General features: G+C 42.7%; 1 protein-coding gene across 1 annotated transcript in view; it reads left to right on the forward strand.

Moving 5' to 3' along the window:
- Nucleotides 1-766: 766 nt before the first annotated feature.
- The window catches only part of LOC137216203 (uncharacterized), a 49,118-nt gene continuing 31,264 nt past the window's right edge, over nucleotides 767-18,620 (forward strand). Inside the window, exons 1-3 of the mRNA XM_067722120.1 lie at nucleotides 767-1,397; nucleotides 6,376-6,960; nucleotides 17,823-18,334. Of these exons, the coding sequence (XP_067578221.1) occupies nucleotides 767-1,397; nucleotides 6,376-6,960; nucleotides 17,823-17,965 (1,359 nt within the window). The 3' untranslated portion in view covers nucleotides 17,966-18,334. The remainder of the gene's footprint in view (nucleotides 1,398-6,375; nucleotides 6,961-17,822; nucleotides 18,335-18,620) is intronic.

The following is an 18,620-nucleotide window of genomic DNA, read 5'->3' on the forward strand; positions in this document are numbered from 1 at the left end:
TAGAGCATTGTACTGATTTTTTAAAAATTATGTTGTAGGTAAATGACATTACCTATGAATTGCATTTTAGGACAGTTAAGGAGGCATTACAAAATATTTGTGATAAAAGTGAGGACAAAGTCTAATAGGGTTGAGAACTTTTCTGTTAGAAGGAAATGAAACCTTGCTTTTTAGGCTGGATCCAAAGGACTCTTGAACCTCAACTCTGTATTTAACATAAGAAAGTGTTATATTAAGTGCTGCAAGTGTTTTCCAAACAATATCTGCTCAGAAGTACAAAGTTTCAAAATAAATGGAACATTATATAATTATATGCAACAATTATATAGATTATATGTGTATTTTATTGTATGCACTGTGTATATGTATATATCTAGCCATATCTATCTATCTATCTATATATATATATTTATAATATCAAGGACAGTGCATGCAATTGTGTGAATACGAGCTAAGGTGCAATACTTTTCCCTCATGTAACTGTTTGAAATAAGCATTAACTCTTAATTCCAACATTTCCCTCTAACCCAAAGAGAAGGGCATACTTAAAAATTTTTTTCAGTTGAGTTAGCACCATGCAGGACTTCATCATGAAAACATCCTTGTCATGCTGGTCTTTCTTCAAGTCCTGCTCACCAGGCCCTCCCTTCCTGACTAGGCCCTAAAAGGGAGAGTCACACCCATGGAAGAAAGCAGCTCTTGGCTTTCTTGAGAGGCTTCCTTCCCCACTCCGGTGGAAGTCTGATCTTGTTTTTTGGCAGTTGCCATGGGAGCGGTGTGTTTTGCAAGGGTGACTCCATCACTAAAAGAGCTGAGAAGCATATTTCAGCCTTCAGTGCTTCAAACCCCGAGGAATGAAAACAGTCTGTGCAATTTAAATAGTATAAATCCCAATGCCCCCAAGGGAAGCAGGAGTTTATTTTTAGGCTACAAGCACTGCCACCCAGGCTTTAGGAATGACAGACTGAAAGTCCAGATTGGTGTCGAAGTGCGTCTGTTGCGTTGCCGGGCTTGCTTCCCAGCCTCCCGGGCCGCCTGCCCGTGCACCCTACTAGCCACGGCTGCCGTTCGCAGAGCGGGGCTCAGAGCAGACCCACTTGCTCTGCATCTTCACCATCCCTGGTGCCGGGGTGTGGTGCGCACGGCCAGTGGCCACACGCGGCACTGGGCTGGCAGGTGGAGCCGGCGCTGTGGGATGCGTGGGCCCGGCCGTGTGGCCACAGTGATCACCAACCAGATAGAAGAGGCACCTGCCAGCACGTGGGAGCTGCCCCTCGTGCCCAGCACCCTAGTGGGAATCAGAGGGATCCTGGCGATGGAGGGCGCCCGAGGCCAGCTCTTGCCAAGGCCGTGCCAGTGGATGAGGGCGCGTCAGGTCCGCGCCAGCTCCTATCCAGGCAAGACCTGGCCGGTCCCCAGATAGCTGTATATACAAACTAGATAAGGAAGAAAGGCATTCAGTACCTTACCTTATAAAACATGATTAGGGCATCATAGTCCTGGCTTGGTTTTGAAATGATAGTTTTCAATTATATTATGTTATTATTGGTCATTTATTAGTACATATAAATATTAAAAGCCAACATTAAGTTATTTAAAAATTAATATACTTTTTAAAAGGGCAGCTTCAGTTTTACAGAAAAATTGAGCAGAAAGTCCAGAGAATTCCATGTGTCCCTTCTCCCCTCCCCAGTTTCCCTCTTAACATCTTGCATTAGTGCAGTAGGTTTGTTACAATTGATCAGTCAATATAACTACATTATTATTAACTGAGTCCATAGTTTACATTAAGGTTCACTCTTTGCATTGCACTGTTCTGTGGGTTTTGACAAATGAATGTCATGTATGGATCATTACAGTAGCATACAGAATAGTTCCACTGTCCTAAACACCCCTGTGCTCCACATATCCATCCCTCTCCCAACCCCTGGCAACCGCTGATCTTTTGTGTCACTATAGTCTGGCCTTTCCCAAAATGTCATATAGTTGGAATTATATGGTATGTAGCCTTTCCAGAGTGGCTTCTTTCACTTAGCAGTGTGCATTTAGGGTTCTTCCATGTCTTTCAAGACTTGACAGTTTTGGTTTTTCTTCAATCACTGAATAATATTCCATTGTATGGATATTCTATAGTTTGTTTATCCATTCATCTATCGAGGGATATCTTGGTTGCTTCTGATTTTTGACAATTAGTTATCACCCCTTTTTAGTATCTGTAATTAAGAGCTTACAAATCAGAAGTCATCTTAATACCAGTATTTATTAGTCAAACATGATTATCAATGACATTCTGCATCCAAACACATTTGGACACTATGATGATACTCTTACATTGTTCTAACACCTCTTCTGCCTTCTGTTCTTGCACAGATCAGGTACACAAAGAAATATTTTTAGAAGTTTAATTATTATAAATATGATACCTTTTATATTGAAATACATCAACTATACTTCAATTTTTAAGTCTCAAGCACAAGAAAAAAAGCAAACAAAAAAAACCCCAAATTAAAAAAAAGGATACCCACTTCAGGTGAACATTTTTTTTCACATATGGAATATATAAAGTGAGAAGCAAGTACTCACTCCCACACTAGTCCCCAGCCCCATTCCCGCTCCCCAAAGGTAACCACTGTTAACATTTTTATATGTATCTTTCTAACTACTTCCTCTTCATATACAAGCATTCCTGTATATTATCTTTTTTTTTTGGTAACAAAATATATATTTTGTTACCTTTTGCAATATATGTGTGTAAATGATTTCTAAAGAAGGTGTCCTGCTTTTGTTTTTGAGAAAGTGCATTTGAAAATATAGTCAAATGGAACACATTTTAAGATGCCTTTTGGCATCTTCAATAGGATAGAGACTTTTGATTCCCTTTCTCCAAAATGTTACCCTGTTCCATGGTCCCTAGAGCTACACTAAGTGAGCAATACACTGATACCACTCCTGAGCAGGAGAGAGTTTGGAAGTTGGGCTTATTCATCTCACTCCCAACTGCAGATTCCTAGATCAGCCATCATTTATCTTCTCTTATTCTCACTACATTCTTGGTGATGTCACCCCTTCCCCAAGAAGCGACTTGTCTCTTCCCTGGTAACCAAAGTTCCACTCAGAGTTTCTCATATAGTTTTAGCACAATAAATTCTTTTATGGGGGGTAACTTTTAATTTCCCCATGTACTAATAGCATAAAGGCTGTTTTTGTTTTTGTTCTAAGCCTACGCACTTCCCTCAGGTATCTATCCTAACAAGCACATCTGCAATTCTTTGGAAAATGGGAATAGAAAATAATAAAAGTTCCTAAACTCCAGGAGGGGAAATAATAACCATAGGAGGGGCTCAAAGGGTAACCAAATATTCATCATTTCCATATAGAAGGCCCAGTTGCAGAAACCACTCCCTCTTATAAACCATTGCTTTTGCAGTGATCATTTACAATTGAAACATCTTTTTGTAGAATAAAATATGAGTGTTTTTACATTGGGTCTTTGGATCTCTCAGAGGATGTTTTATTCTTTTAAAATCTGTCTTGAGTACTCAGGTTTGAACATCATGTCTTATTAAACTGTGTTGGGAAAAGGATCTCCTCTCAGTGGGTGCTCTCAGTAAATGAATAAGCCCCTGCATTGGCACTGGGGTTGGTTCCATTGACAGAGCCTTTTCACAGAGTCAGCTGCACTCTGTAAGTCTGGTGGATGAGCAAAACCATAGTTCAGTGAGAGGCCAGTTTACATAAGAAATTCTTGCCTGAGAAATTCCATTTAGTTCTTGTGTGTCTGTTTCAGTAGGCTCTTGAACATCAACTAAATAAAAAAGTGGAAACCAGAGAGGAAAGAAGCCAAACAATGGGCATCAGGAAATATAAACTATCCAGGGAGTTAACGGTAAGGGAAGAATGATGGGTTTCATATGATGCATATGGAATATTAATATTTCATTTATCTAAGTTGTATAGATAAATGTGTATAATTAGGAGAGATTAGGGGTCATCTTTTTTTTTTCCCCAATCATCTAGCACTGTTACCAGCAAATGGTCACATTTGTTCTGTTTCTAACCACTACATGTGTAATACAAGGAACTGAGGTGGAAGAAAATACTACAATGGCTCTTCTATTTGTAAAATCCCTAAGCCCACATGTGCCACAAAAATTAGGGCATATGTAAGTGGTGGGGTGACAGAACAGTAAAGTCAACCCAGTGCATAATCATATGGTCTTGTTATGTTCCTAAATTCCTAAAATCAAGTAGGTTAGAGGGGACTATTTTCCAGGGCGAAGTCTCCGGTAGATAAATTACTAAACACCATGAATTACTTGGCCAAATGCCTATATCCCTGTTTAGATTATGCTTTGATACAATAATTAAACAAACAGTTTGGTCACTGAACAGACCATTTGTAAGTACATGCGGGCTATTCATTGGTATGGAAGGTACTCTGCGACCCTGAGATTCTAGGATACCTTTGTATATTTCCAGGATGTCCACCCACTTGGTACAAACTGTCCGAAGGCGACAACTAGCCAACTGCTCTTCCAATGAGCTCCGTGTACCACAGCAATTCAGTCTAACAAGTACGAGTAACCTGAAGATTTGTTGCTACTTCTTAGTTTGAAATATCTTCAGGTTCAAGAGCTCTAGCCCTTCTGTATTCACATCAGGTTACATGAACAAAATCAAACACCTCCCCTTAGTTAAACAGGTCAACAGCCTGCTACAACCAAATGCATGTTAAAATTTTTGTGTCCATTGGAAGGACACAGACCAATAGGTAAATTCCTAATTTTATTTTACTTCTTAGGCTTTTTTTTTTTTTTTGGTCTGGAGAGAAAATTGATTTAAAAAAAGTTTTGCTTTGGGGTTTTTCTTTTGCTATTTATATCCATGAAGTCAATTTTATATATCTTATTATGGCAATAAGCTCTTATTCATAAAATGCTATGTTGTATTTTTCTATGTGAGCATTTACTTATTTGATTTATTTACCATTCCATTGTCCATCAGATGTGACACATACCATCCTAACTGAATTCCGGTAACATCTCTGATGATATTTAAACCACTTGTTTATTAAGCAATTTTAAAGGCACGTTGTTCGCTTTAAAATTCTATACAATCATCTGATCATTTTCCTTTCAATGTGGCTAATAAAAATACAGGAAGGGGGGCTTCCCTGGTGGCGCAGTGATTGAGAGTCCGCCTGCCGATGCAGGGGATGCGGGTTCGTGCCCCAGTCCGGGAGGATCCCACATGCCGCGGAGCGGCTGGGCCCGTGAGCCATGGCCGCTGAGCCTGCGCGTCCGGAGCCTGTGCTCTGCAACGGGAGAGGCCACAACAGTGAGAGGCCCGCGTACCGCAAAAAAAAAAAAAAAATGCAGGAAGGGGTTAGATATTTACAGAAAGTATCTCAAGTAATTGGGAACAATTGGTGCTTTCACATTTGCACACTTCCCTTTGGAGGGAAGGTAATAAAACCCCCAAGTAATTACAGTCACATAGCCCTCCAGCTGTGTCATTCTGAGCACATAAATCACATCTTGTCAATATTACATCAGTCAAATGGGCCAAATAACAGTAATATACCTGAATTCTGTATAACTATTAATAGAGTAAGAACAAGTAAATCTGAAAGGGTTCTATCCGGAATAGAATCTGTTTTCATAAAAGGAAGTGAGAATTCGAACAATGACAGAAAGAGTTTATTTCTTGCCATCCACCCTCCAGGTTGTCAGAGAAGTCTTGTTCGATGTGCCTTAAGAGGATGCGGAGGAAGACCCTCCTATGTCCCTGTATCTCTGTCCACATTGTGTGTAATATCCTCCATGTCATCCTAATGTCAGACGGAGACAGCCTTTTCTGGACCTTATGGATTCTGAAGTCCAATTTGTGACTCGGACAATACCTCTATGCTGAGAGAATGTAGCTGTCTAGTTTATCTACCGTTGCAGAAGCAGACGCAATGCACAGCACACACACCTCTAGCACTCATTTGTCTGAATTCGACTTTTAATAAGTATGGAACAGGAAAGCCACGCTTTCTTTCTAAAGTGCTTCAGAACATGTGGCAGTGGCTACCCCTTACATAAGTCAGCGTGTTTCTATCTATTTTCAAACATTGGTGGTCCCTAAGCCTTTCTGTCTTATACTTTTTGTGAAGTGGATGTATTCAGGAAGACATTATGGGATTAAAAAAAAAAAGCCTCATCGTTCATTCATGTATTCATACACTTATTTGATAAAAAATAATTACCAGACTTCTACCATATGCCAGGCGCTCTTGTAGACACCGAGGATGCAGAGGTGAGCGATACCCTCACCGGTTTTGGTAGCAGTTGGGCATCCATCCAAGACGTTTCCTATAATGTGTGTGAAAAGAAGCATCGCTCCCACCGCCTTCCAGATATTCCCGCTTTACCCCGAAGTGGAGAGGAGGTCCTCAGGGTGACGTGTCCCTAGGCGCCCGGGGTGAGCGACGGGCCCAGGCGTGGAAGCGGGGCTGCGGCCGCCCGCGGCGGGAGCCCCCAAGTCCGGGCACCCGCTCTCCGGGCGGGGCGAGGCGGCGCGCTCCGCTCCAGGCCGCGCCCTCCGCCGGGGCCTCCAGGGGGCGCTCGCGCCCAGGCCAGGAGGAGCGCGGGTTTCCTCGGAAGGTGGGAACTCAGCTGAGAAGCCTTCCCCCGCCGCCCGCCGGCACCCCGCTCCCCCTTCCCGCTCCCCGGTACCCCCACCTCCCGCCCCGAGTGACTGAGGGCCGAGAGGCCCCGCCCCCGCCGCCCGGAGTGGACCCGGTGCCCGCGGAGCCCGAACTCCCGGCTGGGACGTCTCTTCCATCCGCTGGCGCTGAGCAGCCCCGGGCCCGCGGGGAGGGCGGTGCGACCGCCGACCCCGCCCACGGCCTTCACACCGCCCTGGGGATGGACCCGGCGGGCGGAAGCCCAGTCCGCCCTCGGGGCCGCGCGTCAGGTAAGAGTGTATGGGCCCTGTACCCGTCCCGGGCTGCGGCGCGAGACCAACCTTTGAGGCGCAGGCGTTCTCCCAGAGCCGCAGCTGATGTGTAGGAAGACCTGCGCGTGGCGTCTTAGTCCGGGGAACTTTGGCCCTTCGTCTCGCCCCTGCCCTCCGCTCGGCTTGCTCGGCCTGGCGTGGGTGGGGAGGGGCCGACTTGCGCGTCCTGAGGGGAATCGGGGGCGGGGAGGCGCAGGGTCCCGGCTGGGGTGGCAGCGCCCGTCGTCCTGACGGCGGGGAAGGGCCGAGGGAGGGCTGTGCTGGGTTCCGGGGCTGGACCCGCCGCCGTGGGACTCAGCCTCTCCGCCTCCTAACCTCCCCTTCCCTGCCCTTACAGTAGGTTCCAATAATATTTAATTGGCTCTCGGGTTTAGAACTCATCCATAGGCTCGCAGGTCCCTTGATTCAGCCAAGTTCCTCTCCGCTCCTTCCTCGGTTAGAGAAAGTGCCGGGGGGGAGGGGACTGGAGGGACCCCTGAAGCGCTGGCCTGAGCCGACTGAAGAGGCCGGGACCCGCGCCGTCACAGACGCCAGAGGACCCTTAGGGCGGAGTCCAGGGGCACAGGAGGTGGTCCGAGCCGCGTCGAGTGAGTATTGATCACCGTCGAGTGAGGAGCGGGCTGACCCCTGAGAAGCACTGTGAGGAAGATGCGTTACTCGTCCCCTCGAAGGAAGTGGGTGGCCTTTAAGGCTCTAGTTCCCCCACGCACACCCCAACCCCCGACCTCCAGGCCCGAGTGGCCCCTGGCGGCCGTGCAAGCCTGGCTTTCAGTCCCAGAACTTGCCAAGCTCCAGGAAGAGTCCGGGCTGCAGAGGTGGCCCCTGGGGGCTAGACCTTAAGAAGTGCTGCACACCCCCCGGGGGGTGGGCGGGTCCTGGAGGTGGAGGGGGGAAGGGTGGAAGGAGTAGTGGGGCGGGGTAGGGAGGGGTGAGTGCCCTGGGAGACTTTGAGAAATACCCCCCGCACCCCCGACCCCGCGACGGATCCGTTGATGCCGTAGGATTCCGGCGCCTTTTGGGAAGAGGTGCCTCTGCTTCTTTACTGCTGTGTTCAGAAAGATGCAAAACCAACTCTTCATCCTCTTGCTGCTTTGCCAGGAGTTTTAAAGCACTGCTCTATTCTTGGCTCACTTGGTTCTTGGTTCCCCAAATAGCAGTTTTGAGCTGTCCAAGGTATTTATAAGTGTTCTCCTTAAACTGAGACTGAACCCTACTCTTCTGGAAAAACTACCCTAACTTCAGAGGAGATATTCTTTTCTGCCCATTCCTTCCTTCTGCTGCCCTCTTAACAATCTCTGTTCTCAAAGGTGTTTGTGTTTCAATTTTTGCTTTATGTGGAAACAACCTTCCCCCTGCACCCCCCAAAAAACTTTCCTAGAACATAGGTGTTTCAAACCCATGACAGTGTTTTGTAGTTAGTATACACTGGTTAAACTGCATAGCAATCCCCCCAAGAGCCAGAGGCTAGCAACAACTTTACTACTTATTTTATTTGATGCCCTTCAAGTTTAGGAAGGTCCCATTTTTATTACCCAGCAGATAAGACAGAGCCCTGGATGGCTGTGGCTGTGATTAGATAACTTATGATGTTTTCATTTACCTTACCGAGCTGCTGCTTCTAGATTAAATTCGTTTTATTGCTTGTTCTTTTTTTTTTTTTTTGCCGTTCGCGGGCCTCTCGCTGTTGCAGCCTCTCCCGCTGCGGAGCACAGGCTCTGGACGCGCAGGCTCAGCGGCCATGGCTCACGGGTCCAGCCGCAACGCAGCATGTGGGATTTTCCCGGACCGGGGCACGAACCCGTGTCCCCTGCATCGGCAGGCGGACTCTCAACCACTGCGCCACCAGGGAAGCTCCTACCTGTTCATTTTTAAAGAAAGACTGACAAAATCACTCTAATAGATCAGGGGGTCTGAGCTCAGAGTAGGTCAAAGGTGCTCACATGTAGGGAGGTGGATACAAATAGCAGGAGAGGACTTTCCTGGTGGCGCAGTGGTTAAGAATCCGCCTGCCAATGCAGGGTACATGGGTTCGAGCCCTGGTCCGGGAAGATTCCACATGCCGCGGAGCAACTAAGCCCGTGCACCACAACTACTGAGCCTGTGCTCTAGAGCCCACGAGCCACTACTACTGAGCCCACGCGCCATAACTACTGAAGTCCGAGTGCCTAGAGCTCGTGCTCTGCAACAAGAGAAACCACTGCAATGAGAAGCCTGTGCACCCCAACGAAGAGTAGCCCCCGCTCTCTGCAACTAGAGAAAAGCCTGCGCGCAGCAACAAAGACCCAACACAGCCAAAAATAAATAAATTTATTTTTTAAAAAAATAGCAGGAAGGTTGGCAAGTACAGCCAGGTCACCTGTGTTAATTGTGCACACTAATAAGGCCAGAATCTCCTCATTTATCTCTGGTGGGAAGTTCTGATGGTTTCACGGGATCAAACTGAAACTGCATCAAAACTGAGTGGAAGTATCCATCCCCAGTAGGAGTGGCTGTTGTATCCTGGATAGTTTTTAAATGGTCGGAGAGGAGGAGCTTGCCTGCAGTGGAACCAAAGGTCTGCTCACGTGTCAGCATGTGAAAGCGCTCATGGACATCAACCCTATACCATCCCTGTGAGCGCTCAGTTTCATATTTATTCTTCCAGACACACTCCCAGCATCATTTATTGGGAGCAGGAGCCGATGGGGTCCAGTGTGCTTCCCAGCGTAAGACAAACACTTTCCTTGAGCTTCTAAATATTTATTTAAAAATAGTTGCTCTGAGGTTTGTGAGTTGTTTTTCAGTTGTGCTTAAAAGACTTCCTATTTATTTCCAGGTCTCTGGTAGCAACAATGGCATTTTGCTTGAATCATTGGTTTGTCTTAAGGAGACCTTGCTTTGGGAGATTTTGATTAAAAAGTGCCTTTTACTACAGGGTTTCTTGATCTGCATGTAGACTTCTGATTTTAAAATACTGCATTTCAGTTAGTAGGAAGCAAAGATGTTATCTGTTTCCAGAAAAGTTTCATGTAGTATTCCAGAAAATAGAGGCTTTGATTCATCCCATCATCAGATGATTGGAGTCCATCATAGTGTCTGAACAGCTTTAGATTATATTGACTAGAAGGAATAATCACAGAGAAAAAAAAAGGGTTACTTGGAATCTTTATTCTCATCTGCATTTGAGTCTTTTGCAACCCAACTGAATGTATTTATATGATTTGCACCATGCACTTCTCTGTCTTCTCTTCACAAGTTCCCTGAAATGTAACACTCTGGACCTTTACCGCCACCTTTATTTACATAAAGAAAGGATTTTTCCATTTAGAGATAAACATGTTGGAGGTGGGTAGTTAATATTGTGTATAATCAATGTCCCACATTTTCAGAGGGGCCTCAATCCAGAACAAAGAATGAGAAGAAGACTCTGATGGTAGCTGCCCCACTGATTGGGAGAAGGTCTCTATACCAGTTGGGAAAGTCACTGCATGAGTCTTTGTATTTTTTAATCAGATATATGATCAGAGGATCTGTACTGCATGCATTTTGAAGAGAAAAGGGGCTGAATTTGTTCTCTATATTTACTTTTTCCATGTTTGTCACGTTAATATTTAAAAAACAACAAACAAAAACCCCTTTGTATCCCTGCAGTAACCCATATTGCCTTGGCAACAGTAGCTATCCCAGTGGAGTCACAAAATATCAAGACAGAAAATTTTAAACGCACTTAAAATGTCAGATGGTTCAAGATCATCCTGTAATGCATTAGAACTGACCTTCCAGCATGTAATACAGTTGCTTTTAACTGCCTTTCTCCTGATTGAATGTAGATGGGAAAGACAGATTACAGAACTTAAATTCTTTTTAGGATGTTCTAAAATTTTATGGTTTTTCTTTTGAGGGAAGCATTCTTTGAAAATTAAGGGGGGTGGAATTACAAATCCTTTCTTTGAGTGAGGTGTTCTTATGGAGATTGGTGATAAGTCCAAAATCAAGCTCAATCAATGGGTCAGGCAAGATGTGCTCTCTTTTTTATGCTATTTGAAATAGACAATATATAGTAGAACCTCAATTAGCATTAAACTCAGTGGATATCTGCTAAAACTGTGACTGCAGAATAAAAACATAGTCTTTTCTGTACTAGAAATCTCATTTATGTGGGAGCTTTCTGTTTAGTGTATGAACTACTAAATATATACAAAGTATAGTATATGTTTTCCTTAAGTTAGCAAATGCTGCGAAGTCCTGCATAGACTTCATGACCCAACTATAGGACATTTTGGAGTAATGGTTTCATCTCTTTTTTTCTTCCTCTCATTTTAAAATCTCAATATATTTTTCTGTATTGTTGTATTGATTTATTTTTGTTTGCTGCTACAAACTCCTTTTTTTTTTTTTTTTTGGACTGAGGAGAGGAAAAAAACTAATAACTGGATAAACCTATCTTTCTCTTCCTTCCCCAGAGAAAAGAGCTGAAATGTTAGCCCAGATTATTGGCTCTGAAAGAGCCAGAAAACTCTTTGAACTGAAGTGACCTTCTCATTTCAGAGGTCAGAATTCAACCTTCTTATTTCAGCCCTGAGAAAATGGAAGCCAAAGTTTATGTGATTAGATACTAGTTGATGACAACATCTGTGTCCTTGATTATTCAAAACACTTTTGCCAATTGGGTATCAGGTGTCTAGAAAGGGAGGCAGCTATAGGTGGAATTTCATATGGTGTTACAGACAATGTTACAGACTAATGATGCCAATTGAAATTATTTATGTTGTTAATCATTAATAATAAACATTGCATTGTATCATGAACATTTCATCCTTTAGTAAAGTCAAGCTGCCACTCATCTACATTTCTACTGACAGATTCCCAAAGCAAAAATCTCTTACTTATTCTACTTTTTGCTAATTACAAAGTTAAAATTTTTTAGCAGAAGACTTCTTGTTTCTCAAAATGGAGGGTTAGGTTAGTTGGATCCCGTTAAAAAAAATTGAAAAGTTGAAAAGATTTGACAAGTGGGACTCTCTGGCTAGTTTTTTGGGTAAAAGACTGTTTTCAGAATAATATTTGGAAGGGTTGGTGGGAGCGGGGAATCAAAACTGCCTATGCCGCAGGGGAATTGAAGACAGCACCCAGCTGACCAAGGTTGTTAACCCTGCTCGGGTAGGAGGGACGGAGGTCAAGTCCAGCAGGGAAGGCAGTTCTGGAAGACTTTCCCTATAGCCTTTAACCCCAAAGTGCAACGGCATCAGTGTGAGTTAAGCGGAACTAAATATGCCCTTCTGCATCACAACCACAAGAGACTAGAAAATGCTACTTGGAAGTGAGCAGAACAGGAGGAAGAAGGAAAAGAAGATAATCCCGTAGAAAATTGGCCACAGACCAGTCCTCACAGGCATTTGCATTTTGGGCACATACAATCTGAGGGAGCCAGAGAAAGTCAAGCCTTAAATTTGGTTTGACTTGGTTTCCAAGTAATGGAGTTTCCAAGAGTCTAACCGGCAAATGCAAAATGCAGAGGAGGAAGCATATTCATCTCAGGCCGCAGGAAAACCTCACAGGCAGTTTTCAAGGTCAGTAGCAAATGCGCACTTATAGGTAACCAAGCTCACAAGAAAGCAAGACAATAGGAGGGAGAATCGGCCAAAAACAGGACAGCAGGAAGAGGTTGTGTAGACTGCTGCTATCAGAATTCTCAGGCTCAGATTATAAAGCCACTTTGCTTACTGGGTTTAAAAAAATAAATGATAATATTGGAAATGTTTGCAGGAAACAGAAAGCTACAGAAATAAGACAGATTGGTTAAGGAACCAAACAGAATTTATATATATTTATTATAAACTCTGTATGTATTTGTTATAAATTATATATATATGGACATCTTTGGCAGCAGATTGGATGCTAGAATACAGCAGAAGATTAGTGAACTAAAAATAACTCAGAATATATATCATCAAGAATTTACAACAGGGAGTCAAAAATATGAACAACAGAGGAAAGAAACCTAGAAGAGACAGAGAGAAGTTTGAACACATGTTTTTAAAAATAGACATTCTTTAACAATAAGAATTCTTAAAAGAAAATGACTACAATATCATCACACCTAAATATTTATAATAATTCCTTAATACTTTCAAATATCTATTCCATCTAACATACATTTGATCAAAATCCCAGAAGGCAAGGAAAGAGATAATAGGGGAGATTCAATATTTAAAGAAATAGTGACAAACTTTTCCAGTGCTAATAGAAATACTATTCCCTGACTCACTGGCAAGTTAATACCAAGAAGGATCATTTTAAAATCCACACCTACATTCAGCAGAATAAAACTGAAGAAAACTAAAAATAGAGGGGTGAGGGGGAGAGGGAAGAAGAATAGCCAGAGAAAAAGTCAGATTAGCTTTGAAGAAAGGACAGTTGGACTTGTTGATTTTTTAAAAATAAATTTATTTCTTGTATTTATTTATTTTTGGCTGCGTTGGGTCTTTCGTTGCTATGCTCCGGCGTTCTCTAGTTGTGGCAAGAGGGGGCTACTCTTCGTTGTGGCGCGCGGGCTTCTCATTGCAGTGGCTTCCCTTGTTGTGGAGCATGGGCTGCAGGCACGCGGGCTTCAGTAGTTGTGGCTCGCGGGGTCTAGAGCACAGGCTCAGCAGTTGTGGCGCACAGGCTTAGTTGATCCACAGCGTGTGGGATCTTCCCGGACCAGGGCTCAAACCCGTGTCCCCTGAATTGGCAGGTGGATTCTTAACTACTGCGCCACCAGGGAAGCCCCGGACTTGTTGATTTCTGAACAGCCACAATGGTAGCCAGGAACCAGTGGTATGATCTCTTCAATATGCTAATAGAAAATAGTTGCCAGCGAAAAATCCTACATCATCAAAAGTGACCTTTGAGATGCAAAGTCATGTGCATTTTGTAATCCTAAAGTCTTGTATTTTATAAGATTCTGAAGTGCAGTGAGCCGCACAATTAAGGACAAAAGCATGTGACTTGAATCACTGCCTAATAAGTCTTTACCTCCTTGTACTCTCTTATTTCCACCTTTCTCCCCATCAAATTATCACCACTATCAGTTATCTAATATTAATTTCTCCACTGACACAATTTTCCTCTATGATTTAAAAAATTAGTTTTGTTTAAATTTATCATCAACAGGGCATGGAATCAAGATAAAAGGATACTTTGGAGAATATGGCCCCATTCATACTTTCTCATCCACGTGCTTTTTAAAAACAGAAAATAACTAGATTTTGTGTTTACGAGAGTATTGCGGAAGATGTGCTATCAAATATACTAATTGCTAGAGCTATTGGGGGAAGCAATATGGCAGTATGTCTTGAGAACCTCAAAGTGTTCACTTCCTTTGGCCTGGTGATTCCATGAGTGTGGAATCTATCCAAGAGAAGATGGAATACACACTACACACCCGGTACACACAGCATCACAGTACAGAAAAGTCATTTTGCAAAAGATACACATCAAATTATATTTATAATAAAGAAAAATTGGAAGTAACTTACAAGTCCAGCAATTTAGGGAACAGCTTAAAATTTTTGATTCAGTCATACAATGGAAATTTTGTAGCTTTTTAAAAATGCTGTCTAATGATACAGTAATAGAAGAAAATACATATGGTCCAATATTAAGAGGAAAAAGCAAGATACAAAGTTGTTTCTACAATATGATTTTCTACATTAAAAGATTTGAGAGAAACCTATACAAATGCTCCATTGGTTCCTCTTGGGTAATAATATCATAGATGATTTTTCTCCCTCTTCCTTAGTCTTTTTTATACTTTCTAAAATACAACAAATATATATTATTTTAATAATCAGAAAATTATTTAAAAATCTAATCAGTATCTCTTAAGCTGGGTGAGGAGACTCAGGTGTTCATTTTGTCATTTATTTTTATTCCTACACATGTCTATCATACTTACGTAATATAACAACTAACAAAGCAAAATATAAATAGATGACTTGTAGAGGTAGGATATAACCATATATAATGTTATTTAAAAGTCAGGAATCAGGGCTTCCCTGGTGGCGCAGTGGTTGAGAGTCCGCCTGCCGATGCAGGGGACACGTGTTCGTGACTCGGTCCGGGAAGATCCCACATGCCACGGAGCGGCTGGGCCCCTGAGCCATGGCCGCTGAGCCTGCGCATCTGGAGCCTGTGCTCCGCAACGGGAGAGGCCACAACAGTGAGAGGCCCGCGTACCATAAAAAAAAAAAAAAAGTCAGGAATCAAAAGGTGTTGTGTCCCCTGTCTGGGCATTCACAGAGACTATATAACTCACTAATAGTAAACATCAAAGAAAGTGAAATGGACGATAAAGAAATGTGTTATTTATGAACTAAATATTAATAACCCCAAATTTGTTTACATGTCAAATTGAGTACATCCAAATTGTCTATTTAAATAAAAATAATCTTTTGCTACATCCCAGCAGTCAATAACAATAGAAGAAAAAGTTTATTTCATCTAGCTGTTAGAGAAATATGTCTTCTTTAGAATAAAACTTCCACAGATTATAATTTCAATGTTATTGAAATTATGCAGCCACACAGATATATATATATATATTATACATATATATAACATATATATAACATATATATATATATTATACACACTTATCAAGAATTTAGAATAGGGAGTCAAAGATATAGAAAATACAAAGTAGAAGACCTGAAAGATACACTGAGGCCTAACGTACACTTTTAAATAACACATTATTTAGAATATATAAATATATCCTAACTTATCGTAAATTATATAATTGCAAAATTATGCAAAGGTCACTTGAATGAACATGACAGTATGACTGTGACTTGAACATTACCTGGCTAGCAGGTCCCTGAGAGGGTCAAGGGCGGGAAAGAGATTTTGTTAAAAGCAGATTCCTAGCCATGTTGGTTTCTTCTGTTTTCTCCTCCTCCTGTTCCTGCTCTGTATTCATTATCACTAAGAGTCATCCTGGTCTCTCCTTCATCTCCCACAGCCAGTTACCAAGTCCTGCTGGTTTTACTTTGTAAACATTTCTCAAATATGCCACCTCTTCCTTACCCTGCTCTCATTGCCCTATGGAGGTCCCATTCTCTACCTGGAATATGGCCTTAGCCTCATGACGAGTCTCCCTGCCGGCTTCACACACCTGCTGGAGAGATTCCTATGAGATACATATCTGTTGGCATTGCTTCCAGGTGTCATTCAATTCCACAAATACTTTTTAAGCACCATTTAAGTACCAAGCACTGTTTTAGGCACTGAACACACCAGTGAACAAGATGGATCAAGTTCCTACACTCAAGGAACTTAAATTCTAATAGGAATAAATAATTCAAAGACATGCTTGGATGTTCTTTCTAAGACCTGGCCTCTCCTGCCTTCCTTCACCCATCAAATGCTGGCATTTCTGCCCATGGTTTACGTTTGGGTAGTATTCAGCTTTTTGTGGTTCAGCTTAGGAATCATTTCCCCCCTGAGAACCTTTATGAGCTTCATACTGGGCTAAGTGGTCCTTTTCTGTGCCTCATAGCACCATGTGTATAACTTTATTACAGCACCTCCCACATTTCATTAAAATATGTGTTTGTCTCCTTCATGAGGTAAGCATTTGAGGAAGGAAATTATGGCTTAATCATTTTTGTAATTCCAATGGTCAATGCAAATGAAGGTAGAAAAGATGGGAAGCAGGATTAATAGGTTAAAAAAAAGTTGGAGTGATATTGGTTTAACATATCTAGTCTGATGGAGGAAAGAAGGCTTCCTTGGCTGGGACAGTAAAATATTGTGAGAAAGAAAGGTTGGGGCAAAAAGAGAAGATCTTGCTTGTGGTCATATGTGGCACTTCCTCAACACTGGTTTGTTTATGAATGTGGATGTAACATGAGTGTGGCCTTTGCTGTTAACACAGGAGGCTGCTTGTTCTAAATAGACAATTCTCTGCAAAGGACTAAATCAAACCACTTTATTGTTCCTGTGACCCTTGTCACTTGCCTCCCAGGTCTTTTGGTCCCTGTGGAAGTCATGGGAACAAGGAATCCGGATACTTTGATCTGGTCATGGAGAAATATAACCCCCATGAAAGTAAGGATGAGATGCTCCTGTCCAAGTTTATATCTTTTCTTACCTTGTACTATTAGTTAAACTATTTAGCTACTAAGCCCCTTAGTAAGTAATTAGGAAGCATTAAGTTATTAAGCAGGAGCAGCATAGAGCCAGTAGTGATTATCCTCAATCCCTAAATGGAGAGCAAATACAAACAAGAGTTATTTTAGTGAATGGAGAAAACAGGTAGAGCATCTAGCCACAATCACTAGTTAAGCCATTAACAAAGAAGATCACTCTCCCTAGGCAGGGTGACATTGAATGCCAGAAATGAACTGAATCAAATAACCGTTAACAGCACAACCAAAAAGCCACAATGCAATCCTAAGATGGGGTGCAAGGCAGGATCCGTATCAGTTATCCTGTTCTAAGTAGTAACAGAGAAACCCAATGCAAGCATGTTTAATCAGTAGAGAGGATTTATGGGACCATGAAAAGGAAGATTCCTAGGTAAGGAAGTGAACTAATCAGGAGAGATTAACACTGTAACTGATAACTTTAAAATTCTGGTGATTTCAGGACTTCCCTCGTGGTCCAGTGGGTAAGACTCCGTGCTCCCAGTGCAGGGCGCCCAGGTTCGATCCCTGATCGGGGAACTAGATCCCACATGCCGCAATGAAGATCCTGCATGCCACAACTAAGACTCAGCACAGCCTAAATAAATAAAAATAAAATATTTTTTAAAATTCTGGTGATTTCACACAATGTAAATTTGTTTCTCCATGCAGTTCGGTCCAGTGTTCCCGGTCAAGCAACCGTCCTGAGATGCTGTCCTCCAAATGGTTACCCAGGCTCTCTCCATTGTGGTTCTCCACTCAGCCAGCAGATGGGGAAAGAAAAAGGAAGATCACTAGAGAAGAGGCAGGCTTGAAAGGGGAGACATCGATTTGGTCCACATTCCATTGGCTAGAACTCAGTCATATGGCCAAGGAGGCTGGACAATGTAGTGAGCTGTGTGCCCAGGAAAAAAAGGAAACACTAGCAAATATTTAACTAGTTTTTGCCAGCTGCAATGGGAGCTAAATGTTTTCTGGCTTATTTCCAATGAAAATAGAGTGCCTCAGTCTCTGTATTCTAAGAAAGACACTGAGATTCACCTTGAGTCACAGGCACATCCCTGAACAGACGAACTGACCAGGGGACTGCAATGGGCTGATGGCCTCAAGCCCACCAGAGTCCACCTGTTGAACGAGAGGTGGGGTCGGCTTTCCCTGAAATGTCTGGACTGCACGAGAAAGAGGTAAATATCAGAGAGATAATGTAAGTACTATTAGGAAGTAGGAACAGATTAGTGAACTAACAATGTCCACCTAAGGTCCTTATCCTAGAAAAATGGAATATCAAAAAGATGACGAGATAGCTCAAGGATCTGGAGAAAACCATGGGCGAGACATGTGACCTGGTTATTGAAACTCATGCCTGCCAGGCACTCAGGCGCTGGGAATGAAGCAAGAGCCTGTTCCTGGCAAACCTGTGTAAAGCTGAGAAAGTAGCAAGGAACAATAACTCTGTCCTTTAAACTGAGC

Source organism: Pseudorca crassidens, chromosome 21 (assembly GCF_039906515.1).
Source record: "Pseudorca crassidens isolate mPseCra1 chromosome 21, mPseCra1.hap1, whole genome shotgun sequence".
Classification (NCBI taxonomy): Eukaryota; Metazoa; Chordata; class Mammalia; order Artiodactyla; family Delphinidae; genus Pseudorca; species Pseudorca crassidens.